The sequence below is a fragment of the Macrobrachium nipponense genome, chromosome 13, assembly GCF_015104395.2.
Source record: "Macrobrachium nipponense isolate FS-2020 chromosome 13, ASM1510439v2, whole genome shotgun sequence".
NCBI lineage: Eukaryota > Metazoa > Arthropoda > Malacostraca > Decapoda > Palaemonidae > Macrobrachium > Macrobrachium nipponense.
The window spans coordinates 24,377,383-24,402,656 of NC_087206.1; the positions used below are offsets into that span (position 1 = coordinate 24,377,383).

General features: G+C 42.5%; 1 protein-coding gene across 2 annotated transcripts in view; it reads left to right on the forward strand.

The window, feature by feature from the left end:
- LOC135225690 (histone deacetylase 11-like) overlaps positions 1-25,274 on the forward strand; it is a 96,066-nt gene that overhangs the window by 65,026 nt on the left and 5,766 nt on the right. For both annotated transcript variants that reach the window (XR_010317068.1, XM_064265039.1), the window contains exons 7-8: positions 13,426-13,592; positions 13,856-13,964. Coding sequence is in view for 1 of the 2 variants with exons in the window: in XM_064265039.1 (XP_064121109.1) it covers positions 13,426-13,592; positions 13,856-13,964 (276 nt within the window). In the remaining variant the exon portion in view is untranslated. The remainder of the gene's footprint in view (positions 1-13,425; positions 13,593-13,855; positions 13,965-25,274) is intronic.

Sequence of the window (25,274 nt, forward strand, 5' to 3'; positions counted from 1 at the left end):
CCTTGTCCTATATCAATAGAGTATCTTGAGATTCATTTACGCTAAGTAGGAGCAAGAAAATTGCTCTGATTTGACTTCAGAACAGCAAAATAAACTTTCCCGCAATCGTCCTCGGCTGACTTCCAAACCAAACATTGATTGCTATTTTTGTATTTTCTGGGCTCGGCCGTGTCGCTTCATGAAATACATTCCTTTAGCGCTATTTCTAAGGTAAAATATTGCTATAATACCAGAGAACTGCTAAATTGGACATGCCAGAATATTCTGACTCGCTCACCTTTATCAAAAGATGTCGGTATGAATCTGGGGCGAGTGAAAAACACTACCACAGCAGCCTCTCCAATTAGCCTTTTCCACATCAAAACTCTTTAGAAAAGGGGAGCCGTGCTACGGCTCACTTCCTGCTACCGCGAAGGTAGCGTCAGTGACATCATTCCTTTGATAGCCATTTCGAGAGACGCACAAATTTTTTTTTGCGCTCTATTATTCTCTGCTTTTTTGGCTTGTTTTTTTACGTTATGGATCGTCAATCTGCTTCTACATCCAAGTTAAGTACTGGTTCTTTGTTCGACACTATTTATGGAGTGATTTTGACCTTCGTAGTCCTTTTATTTAGGGTTTTGTTAGGTGTTGCCTTTGCTGAGGTGGCTGCGCCGTAATGGGGGTCCCCCTTTGTGTCGTCCTCCTGAAGGTGCAAATGCCCTTATTAGACCTGGAGACCCGGGAAACCACATTGTGCTGCCTGGGCGTAGTAGACAAATTCCATTACGTTTATCAGGTGATGTTGGGCCGAGATCTCCTAAAGCCGTATCTCCCCTGGACGCAGCTCCCACTACCAGATGCACCGGATCCCTGCAGCATGCCAAATAATCAATCATCAGCTTTAGATTCCGAGGCTAGTGCCTCCAATGTTCCTGACATCCCTTCTATTCCTAAGCCTGGCCCTGATCCAGTGTCAGAGCCCAAAGTTTCTTCCACGTCATCTCAGTCTCTTACCATTTCACCACCTACCTCCTCCCTTTCGGAAGAGGTGAGCCAACCAGTTAACCCCAGACTTGGTCTAATCACTGCCAGAGAGGACTCTTTACCTGTGCCAGAGCGCACTGCCAGCCTTGGTGGCCCCACAGATTCGCAACCTGTGTTGCCATCTCGGCCTTATCGCCCAGGGCCATGGAACAAGTTCTGGAACAAGTTCTGCCGAGACTGTGGCCGCAAGGGTCACATGTCTGCAAACTATGGAGGGTGGGCAAATTACAATATTCCCACCATCGCAATGGCTGTCACCAATTCTTCTTTGATAGGTCCCCCAGCTAAGGGCCCTATCACTGTCGCACCCCTCCAAAGCCATTATCCGCCAAGCCACGTTAGAGCCTATGACGACTCTGGCACTCAAATCTCCCTGATACGGGAAGATCAAATCCCCTGAGGGGCTAACGTCGATAGACGTCAATTAATCACCATTGAAGTTATCAAACATATCAAGCTGATCCTTCCGACCATCCAATTGAGGGTCACCAGACCTCACTTCTCCAAATTGTGCACTCTTGCAGTTGCAAGCTACATTCCAGGAGGTTATGACCTCCTCCTAGGGCAAGACATGAAGTCTCACAGTTCAAAAAGCAGCCTTCCATTAGGCCTACCAAGGCATTACTGGCGCACCCAGACCTGAGACAAAGCCGACGCCGCATTCTACAAAGGTCCACTTACTATGGCATCCAGGTACGTCTTGTGAATCAGTCATATTGCCAGTTCTTTCCCTCCTAGTCACGTAACTACTCCCCATTTTCAAAATTCAAACTCCTAATTCTCAAATGAACATTCCTTTGTTCCTTTCACTGCCTCGTGGCCGCATGCCTCCCTTTTGTGATTGTCCCAGACAAATAAAGTCATTGATTATTTCATTTAGCACCAAGAGTTCCTCCCCAGTGTGTTAGGCAAAGTGAGTAACTGTAACCTGTGCAAGAAATCTTTAATTCATTTGTGTCTAATCTGGGATCTTTTCCAGATTTGCTGAGTCACGTGTCCAAGTCTTCGCGCCCGCAAGTGCTGCATTACTGCAAGATAATATGAATAATTTTTAAAACCAGCTTTTACGTGAATCTCATTTTAGCCAACTATCCCCTTGTGAGAGATAATATTAGTCCCCGTGCAGACAAGTTGCATTTACTCTTTCTCCAGGCCATTAAATGGCCTCATGTAAATAAATGTATGTAAAGTAATTAGCCGAGTTTTCTGGCGACCTTTTTCTCTAAAAATAATAATACCATAGCCCCCCCTTTTTAAGGTAAGTTAAAATCCAGTTACCCTGCATTTCCATATAGTATAATATTTTTCCCTTTACGTATTTGGGTCACAACGAGGCCGGCTCAAACGTAAAACTATGTCCATGTGTCCCACTTCCTGTCAATGTGGGATTCAGCTATGTAATTATTTAGTAAGTTACTTATATAAAAATGACATTTATATAATAAAATAAAGTTTTATATATACTTACAAATAATTACATGATCAGAGTCCTACCTTCTCCCATCTCATGGGCATATGGCACAAATGAATTGAGTTCATTAGCTTTGTTGTACCTATTCTTCCCTGAAAGTAGGCAGGGCTAGTTACCTACACCAAAAACAAGAGAGCACTTCTGCAAATTTCAAATTTTGAGCTGCCATGTAAGTAGAAACTAATAGCTATGCAATTATTTGGTAAGTATATATAAAATTTTATTTTATTATAAAAATGTCACATTTAACAGGTAGTGCTGTATTTTCTTGGTCTCATTTGGGATAAGCCAGCACAGGCTTTTGCCAGGGCTGGACTACTAACCATGGGGCTCACTACAAAAATTAGGTAATGTAATAAGAAGCAAGGACCCGTGTTCTGCTACAAAAGTTTTCTTTGTGTACTCTATAATCTTGGATCTTGTAGACAGCCTTTGGATGTTGGACTACTCTCAGCAGGTGATGTACTATACTGTTACCTGCAGGTCAGCCTGACTGTTCCCTGACCAGCCAGCTTTGCCCATTGATTGGACTGTTTCCTAGTTTTTGCTACTACCTCACCATGCCTACTCTTCTGATGCATCTTCCTGTACAGTAACCAGTGCATGGACTGATGTTAGACTAGACCTGTGCCTATGAGCAAGAGAATATTTTTTCCTAGATGCAGGGTCATTGCGAGTGTGTTTCCTTTTGGTAACGAACAAACATTGGTGCATAGGCCCAAAATGTTGAGAATTATAGTATAACAAAACTCTCATTGGACACAGAAGCATTTTGGGTTCACCTGTGGTTCAGCAGTTAAAGTATGAATTTGGCAGTGGCTATTATTTTTACTCTTGAACCACCCCCTGTTAGAGGGAAACGGCCTCATGTTACAAGCTTCCTGTCTAACCAGAATTGGTATTTTATCTCTGCAGTTTTTTTTATATACCAAAAGTGCAAAAATTCTTACTTTACTCCCTAGGTTTAGCTACCAATGAGATTAACTTGGACAATTGGTTCCTGACTTATTTTATTCCCAGTTGCTTCACTGAATTCATTGTACCTTTTCAAAGGTTAGAACTGTCTACTGCTACACCTCTCTCTAAATTGTGATTCAGGCTATGTATGATTGATGGGTTTCATAATGAAATTTCATCATACAAGCCCATCAGTCATAAAGGAAATGCATACATTCAGAAGGTTAGTACCTATTTTCAGTTAGGGGTAGGTATAAATGCATGAACTTTCATTGAGATGCTGTATTTCTACCAAGATTCAAATTACATGTCAGTGGATACATGAAAGAAGTTTCTATAATACTCTATAATAGGTTTGTATGAAAAAAGGGATTTTGACGAAGGAAAAATCTATTTCTGGGCAAGGGCCTGTGTCGCCCAGTGAAATGTCCCTTTAGCACACATTTCAAAGGTATAAATACTGCTATAATACCAGAGAAAAAAGCTAATATGGAAATGCCAGAATATTCTGGCTCGCTCACCTTATTTAAGGTGTCGGTATGGTTTCTGGGGCGAGTGAAACCACTACCAGAGGTCCTTTGCCATTTAGATTCATCCTTCTTCAATATCCCTCATCTACAGAGGAGCCGATCTAAGGCCCACTACTCGATACCGTTACGGCTAGCGCCTCTGACGTCATTCCTGCAGATAGCACCCAAGCTTGGGCCAAAAAGGGTGGGTGAAATGAAAGGGTGGGATTTCACTGGGCGACACAGGCCCTTGCCCAGGAATAGATTTTTCCTTCGTCAAAATCCCTTTTCTGGGCTCAGCCTGTGTCGCTACGTGAAATAGTACCAGAGAAATGGCCATACAAGCTTGGAAAGAAGGAAGCACACAAGTAATATACATAGGATAATAAAAACAATTAAGGTTAATTGCTATAATCTAAAAACAAGGTTACAGAACAAGTAACAACAGAGCAACTGGAGCCTTAATGCTGAATCAAAATACAAAATAACATATACTTAATAGTAAATAGCGAGGCTTAAATGTAAACTGTGACCAATCCCAGGAACAAAACAAAAGGAAAAATCACAATTATATACAACATGCGGCATCCAAGGTACAATATGGCTACATGACGGCTGAGTTACAGCAAGAATGCTAGCGAGGCAGGTAGGAAGGAGAGATATAAGTTAAACTACTTACTACTACTCAAGCAGTGTCAGACTTAAGATAATGGCGTTTGAATACTGTCTGAGATTTCCAGCCTGTGTACTTCTTCAGATCATCGAAATTCATATGCTGAACATAATTAATAGAGGTAGCTACTGCCCTAACATCATGTACCTGTGGGAAGGACTGCGGGTTGGCTTGTTTTATAAAGTATAAAATTTGCTGCCTAATTCCTTTTAAGGAAATAGTGCCTCCCTTTTCCCTAACAAATAGAGGGCCTGAAGATCTTAGGGCAGTTCTACTTAGGTATGCTTTTAGAGAAGAAACTGGACATAAGGACGGGTCCTGTGGAAGTGGGAGAATTTTCCATGGGGCCCACCTATCCAGTGGGTCCTCATTCTTAGCTAGAAATTGACGATCTGGAGAAAGTAACACTTCTCCTGAAGGGAGAAACTCTATATGACCTGAGTCTCTAGATAGAGCCGACAGTTCGGATATCCTGGCTCCTGAGGCCAGACTTAACAGGAATAATGTTTTCCTCAGGAGAGGTAAATAGTCACATGAGTCATTATTAGTGTCTGAGGCCAATTTAAGGACATCATTTAAAAACCATGACACAGACTTGGGCCTCTCGGATGGTCTGAGTCTAGCGCAGGCCTTAGGGATAGATGAAAAATAAGAATCTGTCAGATCTATTTTGAATCCAAACTGGAAGATCTTCTTAAGTGCAGACTTAGTAGTAGTAATAGTACTAGCTGCTAAACCTTTCTCAAATAGTGTCCTGAAAAAGGATATGGCCAGATTCGTGGTCATGGTTTGTGCATTAGAGTCCCTTAGGAATACAGCTAGTTTTTTAACTGCTGAATCATATTGACGCAAGGTCGATTCCCATTTATCAGATTCTAAGAATAAGATGTTCTGGGGATCGATATTAGCATCTCTTTGTGCCGCAAACTTCATGAAGTCCATAAAGTTAGGGCTTTCTGAATTCCTGAGGAAGCGAACACAGTCCGCGTTTGCACTAGTTGTGATAGTTTGGGATTGTGGATCCATTGAGGGCGGAGTCCCAATTCCAGTAGAAGTGGGTACCAATTGCTCTTGGGCCAATTGGGGGCTATTAGAGCAATGTGGCCTTTGAACGTCCTGAGTTTGTTCAGAACTTTTAAGAGAAGATTCACTGGAGGAAAGAGGTAAATCTTCTTCCATAGATTCCAGTCTATAGCCATGGCGTCCGTGGCATAGGCCAGAGGGTCCAGGTTGGGGGCCACATAACAAGAGTTTGTGGTTCGACTCGGTGGCGAAGAGATCTACCTGAAGCCCTTGGACTAGTTGACAGACCCAACTGAATGACTGTTTGTCCAGGGACCACTCTGACTCCAGCGGGACTGAGCGTGATAGCGCATCCGCTACTACGTTCCTTACGCCCGCTAGATGAATGGCGGACAGGTGCCATTTGTTCTTGTCTGCTAGTGAAAATATGGCTATCATGACATGGTTCACGTGGCTCGACTTGGAGCCTCCCCGGCCTGGTTTGATGCAGTGTACTACTACTGCACTGTCCAGCACCAGTTTGATATGAGATTTCTTGGCTGGATGAAGCTTTTTCAGGGTGAGGAACACTGCCATAGCTTCCAGTACCTTGATATGAAGCTGGCGGAATGGTATGGACCAGGTTCCCTGTACCTTTTTGTACTGTGAGTATCCTCCCCAGCCGCTTAGTGAAGCATCTGTGTGGATGACTAGGGCCGCCGGAGGGAACTGGAGCGGAATTGTCTTTGACAAATTCTTGATCTCCGTCCATGGGCGGAGTCTCTTTCGTAAGATTGCTGGGATAGGGGCTAGTTTGTCCCGGGATCTGTTGTTTGCTCTTGAACGCCAAACCCGATTTATGTCTTTCAATTTGGCTTTTAGAAGAACGTCCGTTACTGAAGCAAATTGGAGAGAACCTAAGATTCTTTCTTGGTTCCTCCGGGACGTCTGCTTGCACTTGAGAAATTGCCTGGTTGCTTTGGCTATTTCTTTCCTCTTCAACGGCGGAATTGATAGAGTGTGGGAGTTCAAGTCCCATTGAATGCCTAACCACTGGAAGCGGGACTCCGGTGTTAGCCGGGACTTGGTTTTGTTTATCTGGAAGCCTAGGTGTTCCAGAAACCGGATTACTTTGACCGTTGCTTTGCGGCATGCTTCAATGCTTGTGGCCCACACGAGCCAATTGTCCGGATAAGCTACTAGCATTATTCCTTGAGACCTTAGTTCTTGAACAACTGTCTCCGCCAGTTTTGTAAATATCCTGGGGGCTATGTTGATCCCGAACGGCATTACTTTGAAAGAGAAGGCCTGGTTTCCTAGTCTGAAGCCTAGAAACGGGCAGAAGTGTCTTGCTACTGGAACATGATAGTATGCATCTGTAAGATCTATAGAGGTGATGACGGCCCCATGCGGAAGTAAGGTCCGCACCTGTGAAACGGTCAGCATCCGGAACTTGTCGCAACGAATGAATAAGTTCAGACGGGACAAGTCTAGAATTATTCTTCACTTGCTTGAGCCTTTCTTTGGCACACTGAACAGGCGACCTTGAAATTTAAATGCTCGACTCATGACACTACTCCTTTTTGAAGGAGTTCTTGAGAGTACTCTACCAATTCCGCTGTTGGTTGTTGATGAAAGGTGTTGGATGGAGGGGGACCTTTGAGCCAACTCCATCCTAGACCTTTGGACACAATGCCTTGGGCCCATTTGCTGAACCTCCAACAGTGATGAAAGAGGAACAGTCTCCCTCCTACCAGGGGATTCTCACTGGCTTGAGGAAGGGCGTGCACCACGTCCTCCTCGGGAACCCTTGCCTCAGTTGGAGGCTCTTCCGCCACCCCGTCGACGGAAGGCGCCTCTAGCCCTGCTGCCCCTGCCAAACCTGTTGAAGGGCTGAAAGGACTGGCTTTCAAACACTGGGTTGTAGGCAGGGGAGACAGTGTAGGAGGTCGAAGCCTGTGCCTGTTGCGGCGATTGTGTCAGCAGCACAAACTGCTGTTGTGGCTGCGACTTAGAAGTCGAAGGTTGCGGTACTTGTGATACCGGAACCGCTTGCACTAGAGTCTGCTGTTGAGGAGCTTGGAAAGGCTGGAATTTCCGAGGCTTCTTCTTCGATTTTGGATTTGATCCAGCTGACTTCGGTTTGCGTTTGTTGACCAGTCCCCAGCGAACCCTTAGACTCTGATTGAATCTAACTGCCTCGCAGTGAACTTCGTTCACTACAGAAGCCGGGAAGAGGTCAGAGCCCCAAATGGATGAGGCTAAAAGCTTATTAGGCTCATGGCGGATGGTGGCCTCCGCCAGTACATGTTTCCTACAATTTCGCCTAGCTATGACGAAATCATACAAGTCACATTGCATCGAGTACAAAAGTGACTTGGCAATGATCTTGAATAACGGCTCTTCTCCGTAGATTAGAGCCGATACTTCCGTCATCACTAGGGAATTGAGGGACCTGCACAGCCTCATCCTGGTGTCGTACTCAGTCTGGATGAGGTTGTCTGACAGCCTGGGCAATCTCTCGCTGAATTGAGTGATGGCGCAGTCCGGCTTCAGCTTACCCACTGAAAAGCTGGCCGGAAGATCTACCCAGTGATCGTCAGTTCCGGGGAGCAGAAGGGAAGTTGGTTCTGTCTCCCGAGCTGGGGCATGGGTTCGTCCTTCATCGCGGCTTGCTGGGTCAATTCTGCTACCTTCGATGTGAACGGTCACGGTGAAGATCATGAAGGGGCTTTTAAAAGCAGTAACCTTGGTGTTGGTACACTGCCACTCCTCTAGGTTACGCAACCATGCCTGCTGCGCCTGATCCCGGAAGAGAATTACCGTCTCTTTCGGGACCTTGTCTTCCCTTCTCATAGCTGCTTCTGTGAGGCGGACATAGCCTATGAAAGGGGGCTGTAATCCTTGCGGATGGAACTCGAAGTCCTCAATCCTTCGAGTTCTGCAGCCCTCGATCGTCAGCATGCCGTCCACATAAGGAGCATAGGAAGCAACCCTCCAAGGGTTGTTCGGGGTAAAGGCAGGAACGGTAGACGAGTCCGGCATAAGCAAGCTTTGAGCTGCCAGGCCGGACTGTGGAAGTCCTGTCAGCGCGTTCTCGCGGAGACCTGCAATGAGGTTCTCCTGGGTAACCAGCCTATCCGAGATAGCCCGGATAGACTGCCCTGACTCCTCCAGAGAAGATGAGAGTTGCACAAACATCTCCTGGAACTTGGATTGTACCAAGTTCTCGACCATGCTACCCATCTGCTGCATAATATTGGCCGAAATATTTGCAGAGAAGGTGTCTGGGTCAAAAGAGGAAGGTTCTACCTTCTCTTTAGGAGTCCTGGGTCTGGCTCCCTTGGAGGTTGATGCCTCAGGGTCGGAGGGGAAGGGCTGAGCCCTGTCCTTAGAAGACTTAGACTTCGACCCTTTAGAATAAGAATTAGCTTAGCTTTGTCCGCTCCGGGATGGTGAGCCGAAGTCTTACGGGCAAGGCTAGTATCTGACTTCTTTGACAGAGACTTCTGCAGCGTTTTAAAGTCTCGCTTGCCTTTGACTTTAGGGATTGCCAGGGCGGACTTCGGTGTGACCGACTGAATCCCCCTGGTGAATCCCTGGAAAGAGGTTGAAGTAGAAGGAGAAGCAGCTCTAGATGGGCTCAAGGAAAGCCCTTGAGCCCCTACAGTACCTGCCTCACTCACATTCTTACCTGTGCCCATGCCTTCCACCGTCATGGGCTCGAGGTCCAGGTCTAGGGCAGCTACTTCCTTGGTGACCTCCTGCGTCGCCGCCTCCTCTGAGGGCTGAGCAACTTCCTCCTGGATGGAAGCGATCAGGGTAGCCGCCGCTTCTGGGTCCACGTAGGAGGTACTCTTCCCGCCAGGGAAGATGAGGGTGGCCATCTCCTTGGAGAGGATGTAGGGTTGGCCCTTGGTAACATTTCGGCCAAACCCACCAACCCAAGCCTTCAGGGTGGCAAGAGCAGTCTCTCGGATCGCTTGGGCGCCCTGAAAGAGAGGGTTAGTATTAATATTTAAGGCGACTTAGATTAAACTTAAGACAGATAATTGAGAAGAGATGGGAGTATGCAAAGCCAATATTCTGTGCTTTTATAGACTTGGAGAAAGCGTATGATTCAGTATGGAGAGATGGAATGTGGAGAGTGGCAGAACACTATGGTATACCACTGAAAGTGATAAGGATACTAAAGAACTGGTACCAAGGAGTGTGCAGCTGTGTACAGCTGGATGGACAGCAAAGTGACTGGTTCCCAGTTGGAAGTGGGCTAAGACAGGGATGTGTTATGTCACCCACCTTGTTTAATGTATATATTGACCATATAATGAGAAGAGTGATGGAGAATGAAAACATAGGGGCTAGTATTGGTGGAGAAGTTTTTATGGATTTGGACTTTGCTGATGATGTTGCGTTGGTTGCTGATACGTGGCTGGTGCTGGTAGGTATGGTAATGAGGATGGAGACAGAGACACAGAATTTTGGCTTGAACATCAGCACAAAGAAGAGCGAGATCATGGTTGTGAGTAAGGATGATGATTGGGTGCACATGGAGGATATGACAATCAGAGGACAGGAACTCAAGCAAGTTGAGAAGTTTGTTTACTTGGGAAGTGTGGTAACAGCAGACGGGAGGCAAATTGAAGATATACAAAGAAGAAAACTAGGAACAGCAAGAGCTTTTGAGGTTCTGAGAAAAAACGTTTGGTCGAGGCATGAAATCAGCTTGAGAACTAAGATGAGAATATTCAATGCAGTAGTACTACCAGTCCTGATGTATGGCTCGTCCACCTGGGCACTGACCAGAACAGAGGAGAAAAGGTTGGATGCTTTTGAGATGAAGCTGCTGAGAAGAATACTTGGCATTAAATGGGATGATTATGTTAGAAATGAAGACATCAGGGTGAGATTGAGGCAAAGGCCAGTCAGTACCAGGTTGAAGAGGGGAAGGCTGAAATGGTTTGGACATGTTGAGAGGATGGAAGAGAATAGAGACCCCAGGAGAGCACTGAGAGCAGTACAAATAGGAAGAAGACCACTGGGTAGACCAAGAACGAGGTGGATAGACATAATTGTCAGGGATCTTGAGGATGAAATCCAAAACTTAGAGGAAGCGAGGGAAATGGCTCGGGATAGAGACAGATGGAGAGGAACTGTATCAGCCTTATGCCACTGGCCAGTGGCGGGAAGATAAATCTAAATCTAAAATTAGATTAAACTATGACACAAGTTAATTGACATATCAAAGACTATATCCGTCATTGGTACTCATTGTATTACTGTGTAGACTTTGAAACACCACCCACCTCAGAAGAGACCAGGTTTACGAACTCGTAGCAAATCAGGCAACTCTTGTGGTGCCACACCAGGGACTCGTTGAAGCGGATCGTGCAGGTGGCGTGGGTCTGGCAGACCTCCCACAGGGGTCTTGAAGCACGGCGTTACAGCCTGACTCCATACAATGGGTGACCTGTAAGTGAAATGACACATGAGTATCATCACTAACGTTCTGGACTAAGTCCGTGATGTGATATGGTATAACACTGGAGTGTTCCGGTGTTAAAAGGTAACAGGGATCAGTCTCTACCTGCTCTTTGACCGTGTAATGTGGTGAGTCGACCGACAGGATCGGTAGAACAGCTTGAAACAGTGTGTCTCCAGCAATGCCGGAGAACAGAGTAATCACTGAATCAGGAAGACCACCTAATCTGTGCGCCAGAGCAAGGAGTAGTCCGAACAACGGGTGAGGAGCAGTTGGGACCAATATTAACACGGCTGGGTTTGATAACTCCACCGTCGAAAACTTAAAACTAGGGTAAGTTGGTGGATATCCCCAGAGGGGTAGCGGGGTCTCCGCCAAGCTTAAACTAAAGATAATGGATGTTATATATAAATGTAAAACCATGCATGCAAAAGCGTACTCTTGTATGGAGGCCGGAGCCTCCTTAGTGTCACCAAACTAAAGCGGACCTGGCTGCGCCAGGGTCCTGATCCGCTGGAGCGGGAGGGGATGGTGACTAGCGGTAGGGGAACGCAACCCGAGAGCCGAGCCCAACCAAGCCTGGTGGCCAACCGAGGCTCGGCCGAGCAGGGTGCCCCCCTACTCTACTGGGGAGAACGGCATGGAGCCAACCCGCTCGCCGAGAGCCCTCCAGCTACCTCCCCTGTCCCCCTTGAGAGAGGGAGGGAAGGGAGGATGCTCGGATCGGCTGCCTGAGACAGCGTGATCGAGCGTACCTCCCCCCAAGGGGGGGGGGGGGAGAGGGGCTGGAAGGACCGACGCGGGGTGGCTCATACGCGGTTGCCTGGAACTCTCTCGGCCGTGTGGTTAACCACACGATGAGAAAGGCCATGCCATCAGAGGAGGCCTATAGGCCAGCCAAAGCCGTCTCGATGAACATGAGAAATACAAAATAAACATCCTATCGTAACACGGGGGGAAAGGATTAGAATTTCAGATGGTAGAGAAAGAGAAATGTCCTGGAGAAGCTGGGTCGAGCCAACGGAGAAGGATGGACGAGCCTGGCGACTCCGAGCAGCTAGCTTATATGCTGTGACGAAAAAAACGCAGGGCAGGCGGGCAGGGTGGCTTGAGGACAAGGGAGAAGAACCATAGTCCTTCGAAAGGGTGCCTAACAAAGAAGTAACCTGACAACTAAAATAAACATGCATGCATGAAATTCTAAGCTGAAAGGAAACAACGTAGGCTACGAGCTGAGCATGAGCTCGGATAACATCCCCCGTGTGGATGTAGAATAAAACGTCAATAAATGCATCATCGCAATCATAAGAATGTACTGCTAAGCAAGAATCGAGCCCAAATGGTATAGGGGACCGAATGGGGCGCGAAACAAAGTAACATGCGGGAGCGAGCCGCGAAGGGCGGCGTGGGGACAGTGCCGTATGGGACGCCATCTATAAAAAGCCTAAATAAATCTGTTAAACGTTCCCAGGGCAGTCCCTAAATGGTGTTAAACATTAATAGCAGTACTTAACTTGGATGCAGAAGAAGCTTGATGTTCCATGGCGAACGAAGAAGAATTCCAAAGAGAACACAACACAGAGCAGAAAAACACGTGCGGTGTGGATCGTGCTATCGAAAGGAATGACGTCAGAGGCGCTAGCCATAACGGTAGCGAGTAGTGGGCCTTAGATCGGCTCCTCTGTAGATGAGGGATATTGAAGAAGGATGAATCTAAATGGCAAAGGACCTCTGGTAGTGGTTTCACTCGCCCCAGAAACCATACCGACACCTTAAATAAGGTGAGCGAGCCAGAATATTCTGGCATTTCCATATTAGCTTTTTTCTCTGGTATTATAGCAATATTTATACCTTAGAAATGTGTGCTAAAGGGACATTTCACATAGCGACACAGGCTGAGCCCTGAAATTGTGTTATGTTGTAATTAACTTTATTCACATTTACTACTTTTGAGAAGTCATCATTCATATATTAGTTATCAAAGAGCAAAAGGTGAAAGTGTCAGTTTGGGTATATAGGCACTGAGGGATAAAATGGTACTTTGAACAACTGTAGAAGTCTGTTGTTTTGTTTCTTGTAATAAGTTTAGTTCATTATCAGTTTCCTAGCAGAAATCAAATCTTGGCCAAATTCATGTGGACATAAAGCTACCAGATGTGTATGTTTTTTGTTTTCAGCAAACCACTTTTGGTCACGAAGTTGATACTAGATTTGATGACATGCTTATAAATAAGATGCACTAGTTTCTGTTTTTGTATTCAAAGTTTATCTCTTGATATTTTCTAAGATGAACTTCTCATTTTAGGGTAATGGACATGAACGTGATTTTATTGGTCGTAAAGACGTTTATATTATGGACATGTATAATAAGCATATTTATCCCAACGACACCTTCGCAAAGGGAGCAATTAAGCGCAAAGTTGAACTTAGTGCTTTTACAGAAGATGATGAATATTTGGAAAAAGTTAATACGTAAGTAACATGCTTTGCTTCAGAAAGCACATTATAGTAATATCTAGCTTTTTTTAAAGACTGCTAATCAGCTTTCAGAATTTTAGTAAACTACATACCGTGATATCACATACTGTACCATGAAGTATAGTTTGGGTTAGATGTTGTAAAATTTGTTGTAGAGAATTTAGTTTGTTTGTAAACAGTTTATTTATTCTTATATAATGATGCACTCTTCTTCCATGTATTATAATTAATCATCAAGTTTTTTTATACTTTCATAGGCATGTAGAGGGTGGGTTGAATGAGTTCAATCCTCATGCGGTAATCTATAATGCTGGCACAGACATAATGGAAGGTGATTCATTAGGCCTCTTGTCTGTAACTAAACAGGTATGATATTGGTCTTGCATTATCTGTGATTAGATTTATTTAGAAGATGCTTGTTTTCATTTTTATGTATACATAATTTAAGGATGAGTTAGGATATTCATCTTTATTAGTTTGTTATTGACATCTGGTCAGTCCATCATCTTTAACTTTTAAAATTAATACTGATATATTTTTTTACCTCAGTGGAAAGACATACCTAAATGATATGTGCCAATAGAATTTTTGTCCGATTCCCCTTAATTTCGGTAGTTGTGAAATGAGCTGTATGCAGTTTCTGACTGAATTCCTGTATGGTCTTGGTCTTCATCTGTTCTTTTTTTCATACTTTCTGAAACTCTTTGCTACTTCCATATCTGTTCCTGACCCCCTTAGACTCTGAGCCAATTGTCATGGTGGGTATGTTATCAAAATGCAACTTTCTAAGTCTTGATTGAATTATTCACATTAATTTAGTTTCTGTGGCTAAATTAGCTTTTCTTTATTGTCTTGCCTTGATCTTTTCCCCTCTCTCCTTTCCCTATCAGGATTGAACTTTCAGTTAACAGTCCCTGTGGCATTGAATGAGACTAATCACTCTCAAAATATGAAAGGAAAGAGGTTGGACAACATGCCCCCTTAGCCATGAAAGTTGACTAGCTGAAGTGGTCAAGTGACACAAAAGACTTTTGTTAAACTTTGCCTTTGGTATTCACACATAATTTTCCTTTAATTCCTCCATGTCCACATTTTTTTAATGTCAGTACTTTTTTCTCATTCTTTTCTTTGACTGCATTAATTCTTCACACATTGTTTATTTTCGTTCATTCATTGTTCCTCACTTTCATTTGGAAGTTCTTTTAGGAAGGGCCTCCTTGCATGGAGGAGGTTGGGTAGTCTTCTACCCTCCTCCTTATGTCTCACTGACTGTCAAGTCAGTGCCTATCACTGTCATTCTGATGTCGGACAACACCGCAGTGGGAGTGCATGTGAACAAATGGGTGGCTGGTGTCTCGCCAACTTCACTCGTTGACAGTTGAATTGCCCCAATGGGTGATCAACAACTTGGTGGAGCTCGTGGCCAGGTATATTCTGGGCAAGAGGAATGTGGTGGACGGCAAGCTGAGTCATTGGAGTCAAGTTCTGGGTACGGAGTGGTCTCTGCATCAGGGCATAGTTGGACAGGCTATTCCATCTCTGGGAAAGACCCATGTTAGACCTCTAAGCTACGCGCTTCAATAGGAAGCTAGAGGTCTATTATTTAGTGGATCCGGATCTATTCACTGTAGCGGAGGATGCCCTTCAGCATCTTTGGGACAATCTAGAAGTGTACACCTTCCCCCCGTCCTGCCTGATCTGTCATGTCCTAAACAGAGTGATGGGTTCCAAGAATCTCAGGATAACCCTAGTAGCTCCTTTGTGGCCCCAAGCAGAGTGGTTCCTGGATCTTCTATCTCTTCTTTTAGTGGTACCGAGAGAGATTCCTCCTTGGCATGATCTTCTCTGCCAACCTCATGTTAGGAAGAGGTTGGAGGGAAGAAGAAAAAGATGAGTGATATATATGTTTAGTCAGTGTTATTTTTTTTCTGTATTGGTGAAATGTGGGCAATGTTCAATGTATGGAAAATGTGTTTGATTTTAGAAAATGTCCTGATGTATTTAAGTTGTGTTGTGACATCATAGGAAATAAGATGGTGGCGGCATGGGGTAGAACACTAAACAACAACAGAGCCTGCAGAAGAGGACACACAGATCTAGTGTTTAGTAGGGTAGGAGAGTGCTCTCTGTTTTACAGGAGTTTGTGGGTTGTAAGTCATGTTGTGGTGTTGTTCAAAGTCTTCAGCTGGATTATAGAGGGACTGAAGAATGCGAGCAGGTGAGTAGATTGCACATTTGTGGCATATAGGAAAGATTAGGCTAGGAAAATATTCAAACCCACAAGTCTTTTCTTTTGGTCCTTTGGTGCCTGGCTAACAAGTTGTGTAGTTCACTCAGCTCCCCTAAGGAAACAGGTTGCAACTTGTCTAAGATATTGTATTTGGTCAGCAAGAGAGTGTGCTGGTCTCACCCCTTTTCTTTTCACCTGTCTGTTGCTTAGGGTAGAGTCAGGTTGGAAAACCAGTAGATGCTGGATGGATGAGGTTTTCAGGTAAGCTACTCAACAGGGCACCCTGTCCATCATCTTGATTTGTAGATTGGTTGGAGGAAAGTACCCCCCCCCCCTCCTCTCTCTCTCTCTCTCTCTCTCTCTCTCTCTCTCTCTCTCTCTCTCTCTCTCTCGACAAGGGGAGAGAGGGGCAGGCAGCAAACCCATTGGTTTAATAGCATGTTTTGTTATCTCCTCCGACACATACAGTTTCTTTCAGCCTTTACCAGGTAATGAAAGCAAGCTCATTACTTTATGCCCAGAAGTGTGGTTGTTCCAACATCCCATATGGTCAACAAGCATCTTGTTTTATGCTCGGGCCAGCTACAAGACCAAGTTCCATTACTCCTCTGGTCAATACGGACGAAAGTCTATTCAGCCAGTGCTCCTCTATTTTGAGAATTTTTCTTCGAGATCATGCTCCAGAAATCATGGAATCATAAAAAATTGAAAGTTAAGTGCTTATTTTTAAGATTTAGTTAAAACAGTTAGGCTAAAAACTATGGAACAATAAAAGAAAAAAAAATTTATTGCTAGTACGAAAACTGGTGTTTTGTTTACCCATCCTGTGTTGTTTAGAGCACATGATCGGTGGATACATATCCCAGGCTAGCCTTTGTGAATGCAGGAAGTGTTTTTAAATAATTTTTTTTTCTTTTTGGAACTTTTTTGCCTAAAGAACATTCCATATTGTATTATTAATTTAGTTAATCTTTTCAGATAATGGTTTCTACAATTTCCTAGACAGTAGCCTACATGAGTTAGTAGTCCAGTCGATTTAGGACAAGTAAATTTAGACTAGGAATGGCTCTTATCAGTAACCTGTAACCTGAGATAGTATATCTTGAAGATGATTAAATAACCCTAACCAAGTACTTACCTAATTTTTTGGTGATAAGTACCGAGAAGTAGATAAACGGGCTACACCATTTTAGTTTAATTTTGCCACATTTAGTATGACCGAAATAAACCAAGCCGGATAATTTTGAGTGTTAAGTAGTGAACCCTTACTAACACTATTAGTCAAAGTTGCTAGTCTAGAATACATATTCTAAGGCTAGTCAAATTGGTAATTAGTGCCAAATGCAATATAGTAGTCTAAAAACTCGGAGCTACATTTTGAGTGGTGGTTTTTAAGTAATATGTTGAATTGGGTGCTATAATTGCAAAAATCGTAATTCTAATTAGTTACAGTTATGCTTAGAGTAAGTGTTGATTTACTTATAAGGTAGAATAACCTAGCATGAAGGTTAGTGTTGGTATGATGGTTTTATATAGGATAGTTTATCAGTAATATAACATGCTAAAACTATTCGAGGCTTAGCAGAAATGTCGTGTTTTGCTATAATTTAGTATCCTAGCCTATATGTGTATATGTATATATGTGTATATGTATGGGTGTATGGGTTTATAAACCACTTTATTAAAAATTTCAAAAATTACTTGACTCAGTAAATAGTAACTTGGTTATGTAGCCTAACTAAGTGATTAGGGTACATATTAAATTCTTGTTGGTAATAAGTAAAAACCTAACCTTATTTGGTAGGAATAGATTATACCAAGGATACTAACCCAAGCCTTATAGAAAACTTGTTTAGATTAGTAAATAGTTAGTCATAAACTAACTTGAATAGTATTGGGTGTTATAATTAAAATTAAAAGCTAAACATAATTAATACATAAGGGTTAAGTTTAAGTAATAAAGAAATAAACAAGGTTTCAAAGGTAATTTAAATCTCAAAAGGTTTGAGTTAACATAGATTTAGGCAGATCTAGGTAATAACTCTGCATCGCGTATTTATATGGAAATTACAATTCTGTAAAAGTAATTGAGTTGATAATTGAAATGTTACCATTATTTTTGGAGGGTTGGTTTTACCCCCAGGGACTAGTATCAGAAACAGAAAAATGACATTTGACGCCCCAGTCCTTAGTGGCCTCTGTTTTTGCGGGACCATTCCTTACAGACGGTTCAGAGTTTGTACGTAGAATTGTCTAAATATTTTACAGAATGTACTAGAAATGTACAATAAATTTTGTAGTCAAACTGACTTATAAAATGATATCTACTACTTGTTAATATTTATTGTTTTCAAGTATTAAAAATAATTTATACTAAAATAAAATTTTTCTAATAACAACTTGATTTTTTCACTACAGGGCCATCTTGAGAAATGACCCTCAAATAAGGTGTGCCATAGCTGGTTGCTCGGTGCAATTTTTGCCAGTGGGCACTGCCCATACCACCTGCCATAGGCATAGTCCTTGTAATGATCAGGGCAGATTTGTTTGGTTGCCTGATATGTGCGAGATTTGTAGCATGCTCTTGGCAGCAAGCTTTAAAGATGAATCTGCTTGCTGTAGACTGTCTCGATGGGTCCTAGGGTTTAGCAAAGGTGAGGAAGGGGAAGATTATATCTATCCGGAAAAACTCCGGCAGCATATATTGAAATCCTTCTCTGACATTCCGTGTTCGGGTTAAAACCCAAAATATCAGTCACCACCACCCCCCAGGTATATCCTGAGGAGGAATTAGATGAATCCTCACCTAGAGGTGAAGTGTTGAAAGACTTTGAGGTAGATATTGATACTGAAAGAACCTTGCTGAACCCAGAAGGACCAGGGACAAAGATGTTAATCAGCCATTGGAAAAACATTGTAGAAGAAAGTTAATCACCCATGCAGCTTTCAGAAGCTGATCAGGATTCTTCCCCCAAAAGGGATATAAGGATCCACCTGAACCCAATGGAAATTGCAGCAATTTCAGAGGGTTATAGCAATTCACCCAGAACTTCTGCCCCCTGGGGAACAGACAGCTGCACCTCAGCTGTAGATACACAATCAGGTTTCACAAGCTCCCCAAAAAGGGATACACAGTTTGTGGTATTAGATAATTTCTGTAAGGAAATATGAATGGTATCGAAGATGCTTTTGATGCTGAAAGGCAACAAATAATGGACGTACTGCATGAAACACCAAAATGTAAACGTCTTGCATCTTGCAATAGAATGGGGAGATTTGAAACCAAATCTGCCCAAACAAGAGTTAAGAGTGCAAACCCAACTGGAACCAACAAAATGGCCAGTCCCGGTTATGAGTCTTATGACCAAAATCTAGCAGACCTCTAAAATCCTACTCTGATGTTGAAAATCCTTGGCGAGATGCCTCAATGTGTATTTTCTCTCAGGATGATAAAGGTCTTATTAATGAGAGAAAGACCATGATAGAAGTAGTACATGTTGAATTTAGGGACAGGGCAGCCTTTCCTAACACTGAATGGCGTCTAGTACCACCTGTGCCAGACGTGGAGAAGCCTCAAAAGGAAATAATTTTCTTAGCTGGTAATTTGGCATTAAGAGCTGTAGATGAAGCTCTTCACCAGGTAAATGGGATAGGAATTTATAATTCCATTATAAACAAGACTCAGGTGGCTCACCATGTACCATCAGCCTTTTGCCCCTTCACATTTAAAATCATAAACCATGTGAAAAAATTTTCAAAATTATGTAATAACCAGGAAGCGTGAACCATTGGCAAACTAAAACCATTTGCTTCAGTTATCCTGGTTTCAGAAAACTCAACTGAAGAATGGGCAATGCTTCAACTTCCCTTTGATAGGAAAAAGCTCCCCCTAGATATTGCAACTCAGCAATTTGGTACTTCAATGAGAAGGATTTCAGAGGGTACATTAGCATCAGAGTTTTGTGTCAGGATCCACCTCCTTAGTGTCTTAACCACTTCCTCATTGTTAAAAGTAGCCACAAAAAGGCTTCCGGAAGAATCTAGGATGATTTTTGCTGTTGTAGCTAAAAGCCTTATGAGAACATTATGGGAAGCTCTCTATGAATTTTTGTACTGGCGCATAAAAGCGCGAATAGAGGTACTGGAAAACTCCAACAAGTTGCTTCCCAATGTGACTGCTTTATTACAGTCTAATGCCTTCTGCCAAGACCTGTTTGAGGAGTCTATTGTGACTCAAATAAAAGAACAAGCTCGTCAACAAATTGCACAGCGTATGCTCTACCAGGAAAAGATTTCAGGAAGCAAAAAACAAGAAATTTCCCCTTACCAAATCCAAAAATGGAACGCTTTGATAAAAAATCATATAGGCCTTCATTCACTTCCAATAGCTCTCCTCATATGCTGGTAGGTAGTCAGAAGGGATAGCCCCCACAAAAGGGACAAAAACTTGTACAGCAAAAAGCATATCCTTTTCACAAGGTCCAAAAACCAGCTTATAGAGGAAAAGGAAAAGCAACACCTGGAATGCCCATTAAGGGAAAAGGCAGGGGAAGGGGTATCCCAATAGGAATTGTTTGGTCGGGGGTCGACTTCAGAATTTTCACAAGGAATGGAAGTCTTTTCTTTGGGGACACAGCATTATTCTCAATGGACTGGGGTGGAAAAGGTATCACCCCCCTCCACCTTTGAAAGGGTTCTTTCTAAAACCGGACTGCTCTATGAAAGATTACGTGCAGAAGGCCCTCTTAAAAGGAGCCATAGAGAAACTTTCTTACATTTGTCACCAGGCATGTCTCTTCAGTGTTCCCAAAAAGGATTCTTTAGAACGAAGGATGATCCTTGACCTGTCAACATTGAACAAACACATTTTTTGCCAAAAATTTCGAATGACTACCATTGCCCAAGTATGTTCTGCCATTCCAAAAGGGACCTGGACAGTTTGTATAGATCTGAAAGTCATATATTGGCACGTCCCTAATGCCGTTCCCTTCTGCCCCTTCCTAGGGTTCCGGATAGGAAAAAGTACATACAGATTCAAGGTCATGCCTTTTGGGCCAAACATTGCCCCAAGAATCTTTACAAAATTGGTGATGGTAGTTGTTCGGGAACTCATGAAAGAAGGAATACATGTGATAGCTTATTTAGACAACTGGTTACTCTAGGGAGCCACAAGAAAAGAGTGCCTGAAAAACCTAGGAACAGTAGTCAATAGACTCCAGTCAAAAGACTTTATAGTAAATTGGAAAAAATCCCACATCACACCCAGCAGACATTTTCAGTGGCTGGGAATGTGTTGGGATACGGTTCATGGCCTTTTGTATCTTCCCCTCAAAACTCGGAACAGAATAAGAAAAATCCTCAAAAGGTTCCTGACACAGCCCACTGCTTCCAGACGGCAGTTAGGGCGCATGCTGGGTCTGCTAACAGATCCAATACACAGGTTGCAACTGAAAAACGTGAACAATTTTTGGATGTCACATGCAAGAAAAAGGATGAGACAAATCTCACAAAATGCATAAAAAACTTGGGGAGATACTTCAGCCATGGACACGGAAGGAATCTCTGGCAAAACAGGTCACCTTGACTCCTCCTGTAAAAGTAACAGTACACACAGATGCCTTGTTGACAGGTTGGGGAGGACATTGGGAGGATCGTCAGGTAGCGGGGAGGTGGTCAGCTACTCTAAGGAATTGTCATATCAATTTCCTATAGCTGATGGCTGTCTTTTTGTCTCTAAGGAAACGCAAGCCTCTGGAACAGACACACATTCTGCTGGTCCTAGACAATATGATTGCAATGTCTTGCATAAAAAAATTGGGATCATGCTCACCTCTCAACATTGTAATGTTAGCCATTCTTTGGATGGCACAGGAAAAGAAGTGGCATTTGTCTGCAATTCATGTTATAGGGTCTCTCATTGTAATAGCAGACTCTTTGTCGAGGAATACGACAGCCTCAACAGAGTGGTCATTGGACAACCACTCCTTTCAATTAATATACAACCTACTTCCACAACCGGAAGTGGACCTGTTTGCCACATATGAGAATCACAAACTCCCAGTATAAGTGTCCCCGAATGTGGACAATCAAGCAATAGTGAGAGATGCCTTCCTACAGGACTGGAACAACTGGAAGACAATATAGTATCTTTTTCCTCCGTTGTCCCAGATTTCGAAGGTTTTGAATAAGCTCCTAACCTTCAAAGGAACAGCTTACCTAATAGCCCCAAATTGGCCAAACAGGCACTGGTTCTTACTACTTCAACAACGGACGAAGAGGTCAATTCCATTACCATCTGCTGTACTGTCCCAGAAAGTAGGAGGGAAAGTCGTTTACACATCCCCCTTTCTAAGCCAAGACCTTCGCGTGTGGATTTTTAAAATATAGTCTACCGTGAAAACTATTCACCCAATATTGCCAGGTACCTAGTGCAAAAACTATGGACATCATCTGTCCGGCAATACCAGTCCATATGGAGAACATGGTTAGATTATATCCAGAATGAGAGCCCAATCGAGATTTCTATAGAAATACTAATGAATTTTCTTATACACCTCTTTGAAGACAAACATCTTGCTGTTACAACAATTATAGCATACAAGGCTGCATTAACAGATCTCTTGCTTTATGGATTTGGGATTGATTCCAACATAGAAGTTGTCACTTCCCTTCTGTGGTCCTTTTCTTTACAGAGACCTGCTCCCGAAAGACTTCCAATTACTTGTTCCCTGAGTAAGGTGCTCAAACTTTTATGTACTCCTCAATTCAATAGACCTGACATAACCACCATGCATGCTTCAAAAAGCAATCTTCATGGTAGCGTTAGCATCAGGAGCATGTATTAGTGAATTGGGCTCTCTTAGATAGGGACGATATATCACACAAACTGCTGATAACCAGTTATTGTTATCCCCTGGGCCTCATTCCTGGCCAAGAATGAGAATCCTTTAAAGAGGAAATCTTCTTATAAGAAAACTGTATTTAGCAGACAAAACATTATGTCCAGTTCAAGCACTTAAGGATTACCTAGAGGTCATGGCAAATGTTTCAGAAGGTCCAATTTTCCTACATCCAAGGATGAACAAACTACTCTCTCTGCAAGGGCTAAGAATAATTTTAGTGTCCCTCATTTAAAAGGCTAACCCACATTCCTTTCCTAGATCACATGATATTAGGAAAGTAAGTACATCATTGACCTTCTTCAAAAATATATTATTTGAAGAAGTTACTGAATATACTGGGTGGTCATCAGAGTCAGTATTCTTAAAACACTACTGCTATGAGCTGGAACAAATTTGAATGCAGTGTGTATCAGTAGGTGGTATGGTTAGTTCTGACCCCATAGGCACCACGATAGAAAACCAGGGGTCTCTAACGGGTGGGTATGTTGAATATCGCTGGGGTAGGTGCGTAAAGGTCGCAACCATACCCAGCATGCTTAGGTAAGTCACCATAGAACTTTATGCTAAAAGTAAATCCTCTGTGTTTTCGTTAGATTTTTTAATAAAACTAGTGGCTTGACATTAGACCTGAAATGACTTAATCTTAAAACTTTGAGATAGTATTTGGGATGAAAATTTGTGAGCTTAAGTTTTTGCTCACCTGTCAATTTCTTTGTAATGCTCCTTTGAGGAAGAAACAGCGAGTATGCTATAAAAAAACAGGTTTTGACGTAGGAAAAACCTATTTTTGGTAGTCACTGTTGAGTCCTCAAAACCCTCCCACTTCCCTGACAAAAAACCATGGGATTTGGGTAAAGGTACAATCCTGCGTTGACCAACTGAGTGATGGAACTTGGTCTTGTAGCCGGCCCAAGCTTAAAACAAGATGGCCGATGCACATGCTCAGTACAGTGGGCCCCCCGTATTCGCGTTCTCCAGATTCGCGGACTCACTGATTCGCAGATTTTTACCTGGACCATATCTACCCATTATTTGCTGTGAATTCGCCTATTCGCGGGATTTTCCGACGATAAATAATCACTAATTAGTGTATTTTGATGTTATTTTCATGCCTAAATACATTTTTATAATACAAAAATGATTTACTAATTTTAAAATATTAATATTAATCAATACTGCTCTAGTAAGTTTAATAAAATTAAATGATATCACATAATAACTGATAATTCTCTCTCTCTCCCCCTTACAGGGATGTATGCTTTTTTTGTGATAAATGATTTACTAATTTTCTATTATTAATATTAATGTAAAGAGCAATCACTTCAATAAAGAAAATACTACATTGAATTAGTAAGATTTTAATTTCTAAATTTTAAAAATTATGTAAGAATGAAGGAAATCCCAGTCTTCACGCATCTTTCTTTCGAACTCCAGGTCTCTCTCTCTCTCTCTCTCTCTCTCTCTCTCTCCTCCCTCTCTCTCTCTCTCTCTCTCTCTCTCTCTCTCTCTCTCTCTCTCTTGAGATGAGATATTTTTATGGTACACTATGTATAATATGTTTATTAATATTTTCATATGATAATAGTAATATTAATAATAATGATAATAATGTTTTTGAACTATTTTCAATAATGAAATAGTAATATTAATAATAATGATGATAATAATAACAATAATAAATAATAATAACTGTAATTACAAAAATCATTTGTGAAAGTATTTTACAAATACTACGAAAATCTCTCTCTCTCTCTCTCTCTCTCTCTCTCTCTCTCTCTCTCATCTCTCTCTCTCTCTCTCTTTTACAGAGATGTATGTTTTTTGGATGATAAATGATTTACTGATTTTCAAATATCAATATTATTAATGTAAACAGCAATAATATCAATTCATTAAGAATACTAAAGTGAATTACCAAGATTTTAGTTTATAAATAAAAAAAATTATGTAAGAATGAAAGAAAATGCATTTTACCCCGCATCTTTGTCTTTGAGCTCCACTTAGCAAGCTGAGTTGGCTGGGGTCCAACAACTGTCAAATTTATCAAGTGTCAGGAGGGGTAATATGAGTTTGCCCCCCCCCCCCCCCTCTCTCTCTCTCTCTCCTCTCTCCTCCTCTCTCTTTCCTCTCCCCATTCCTCTCTCTCTCATCTCTCTCTCACCCCCTCTCTCTCTCTCTCTACAAGATATGTATGTCATAGTGGTAACACTCTCTCTCTCTCTCTCTCTCTCTCTCTCTCCTCTCTCTCTCTCCGGCTGCAAGAGTTAGAAGTACGTATGTATGTGCATATATACCTTTAAGGGTACTAATGTTTAGGAGTACTTTGAAACTATATTGATACAATCTCTAAGATTAATACAGTAATATGATGATAATTTAAGGTAAATTTGATGTAGGATGTTACATAAGTTATACATTTGGTGTTTCTCTCTCTTCTCTGTAAAAGATATATGTATTTATGGTAGGGGAAGAAATGTTGCCTATAGAAGTTCATTGTTCAACTCCTTTGGGGGGGGGGGGAAATGGCTTTTTTTCGTAAGGAGT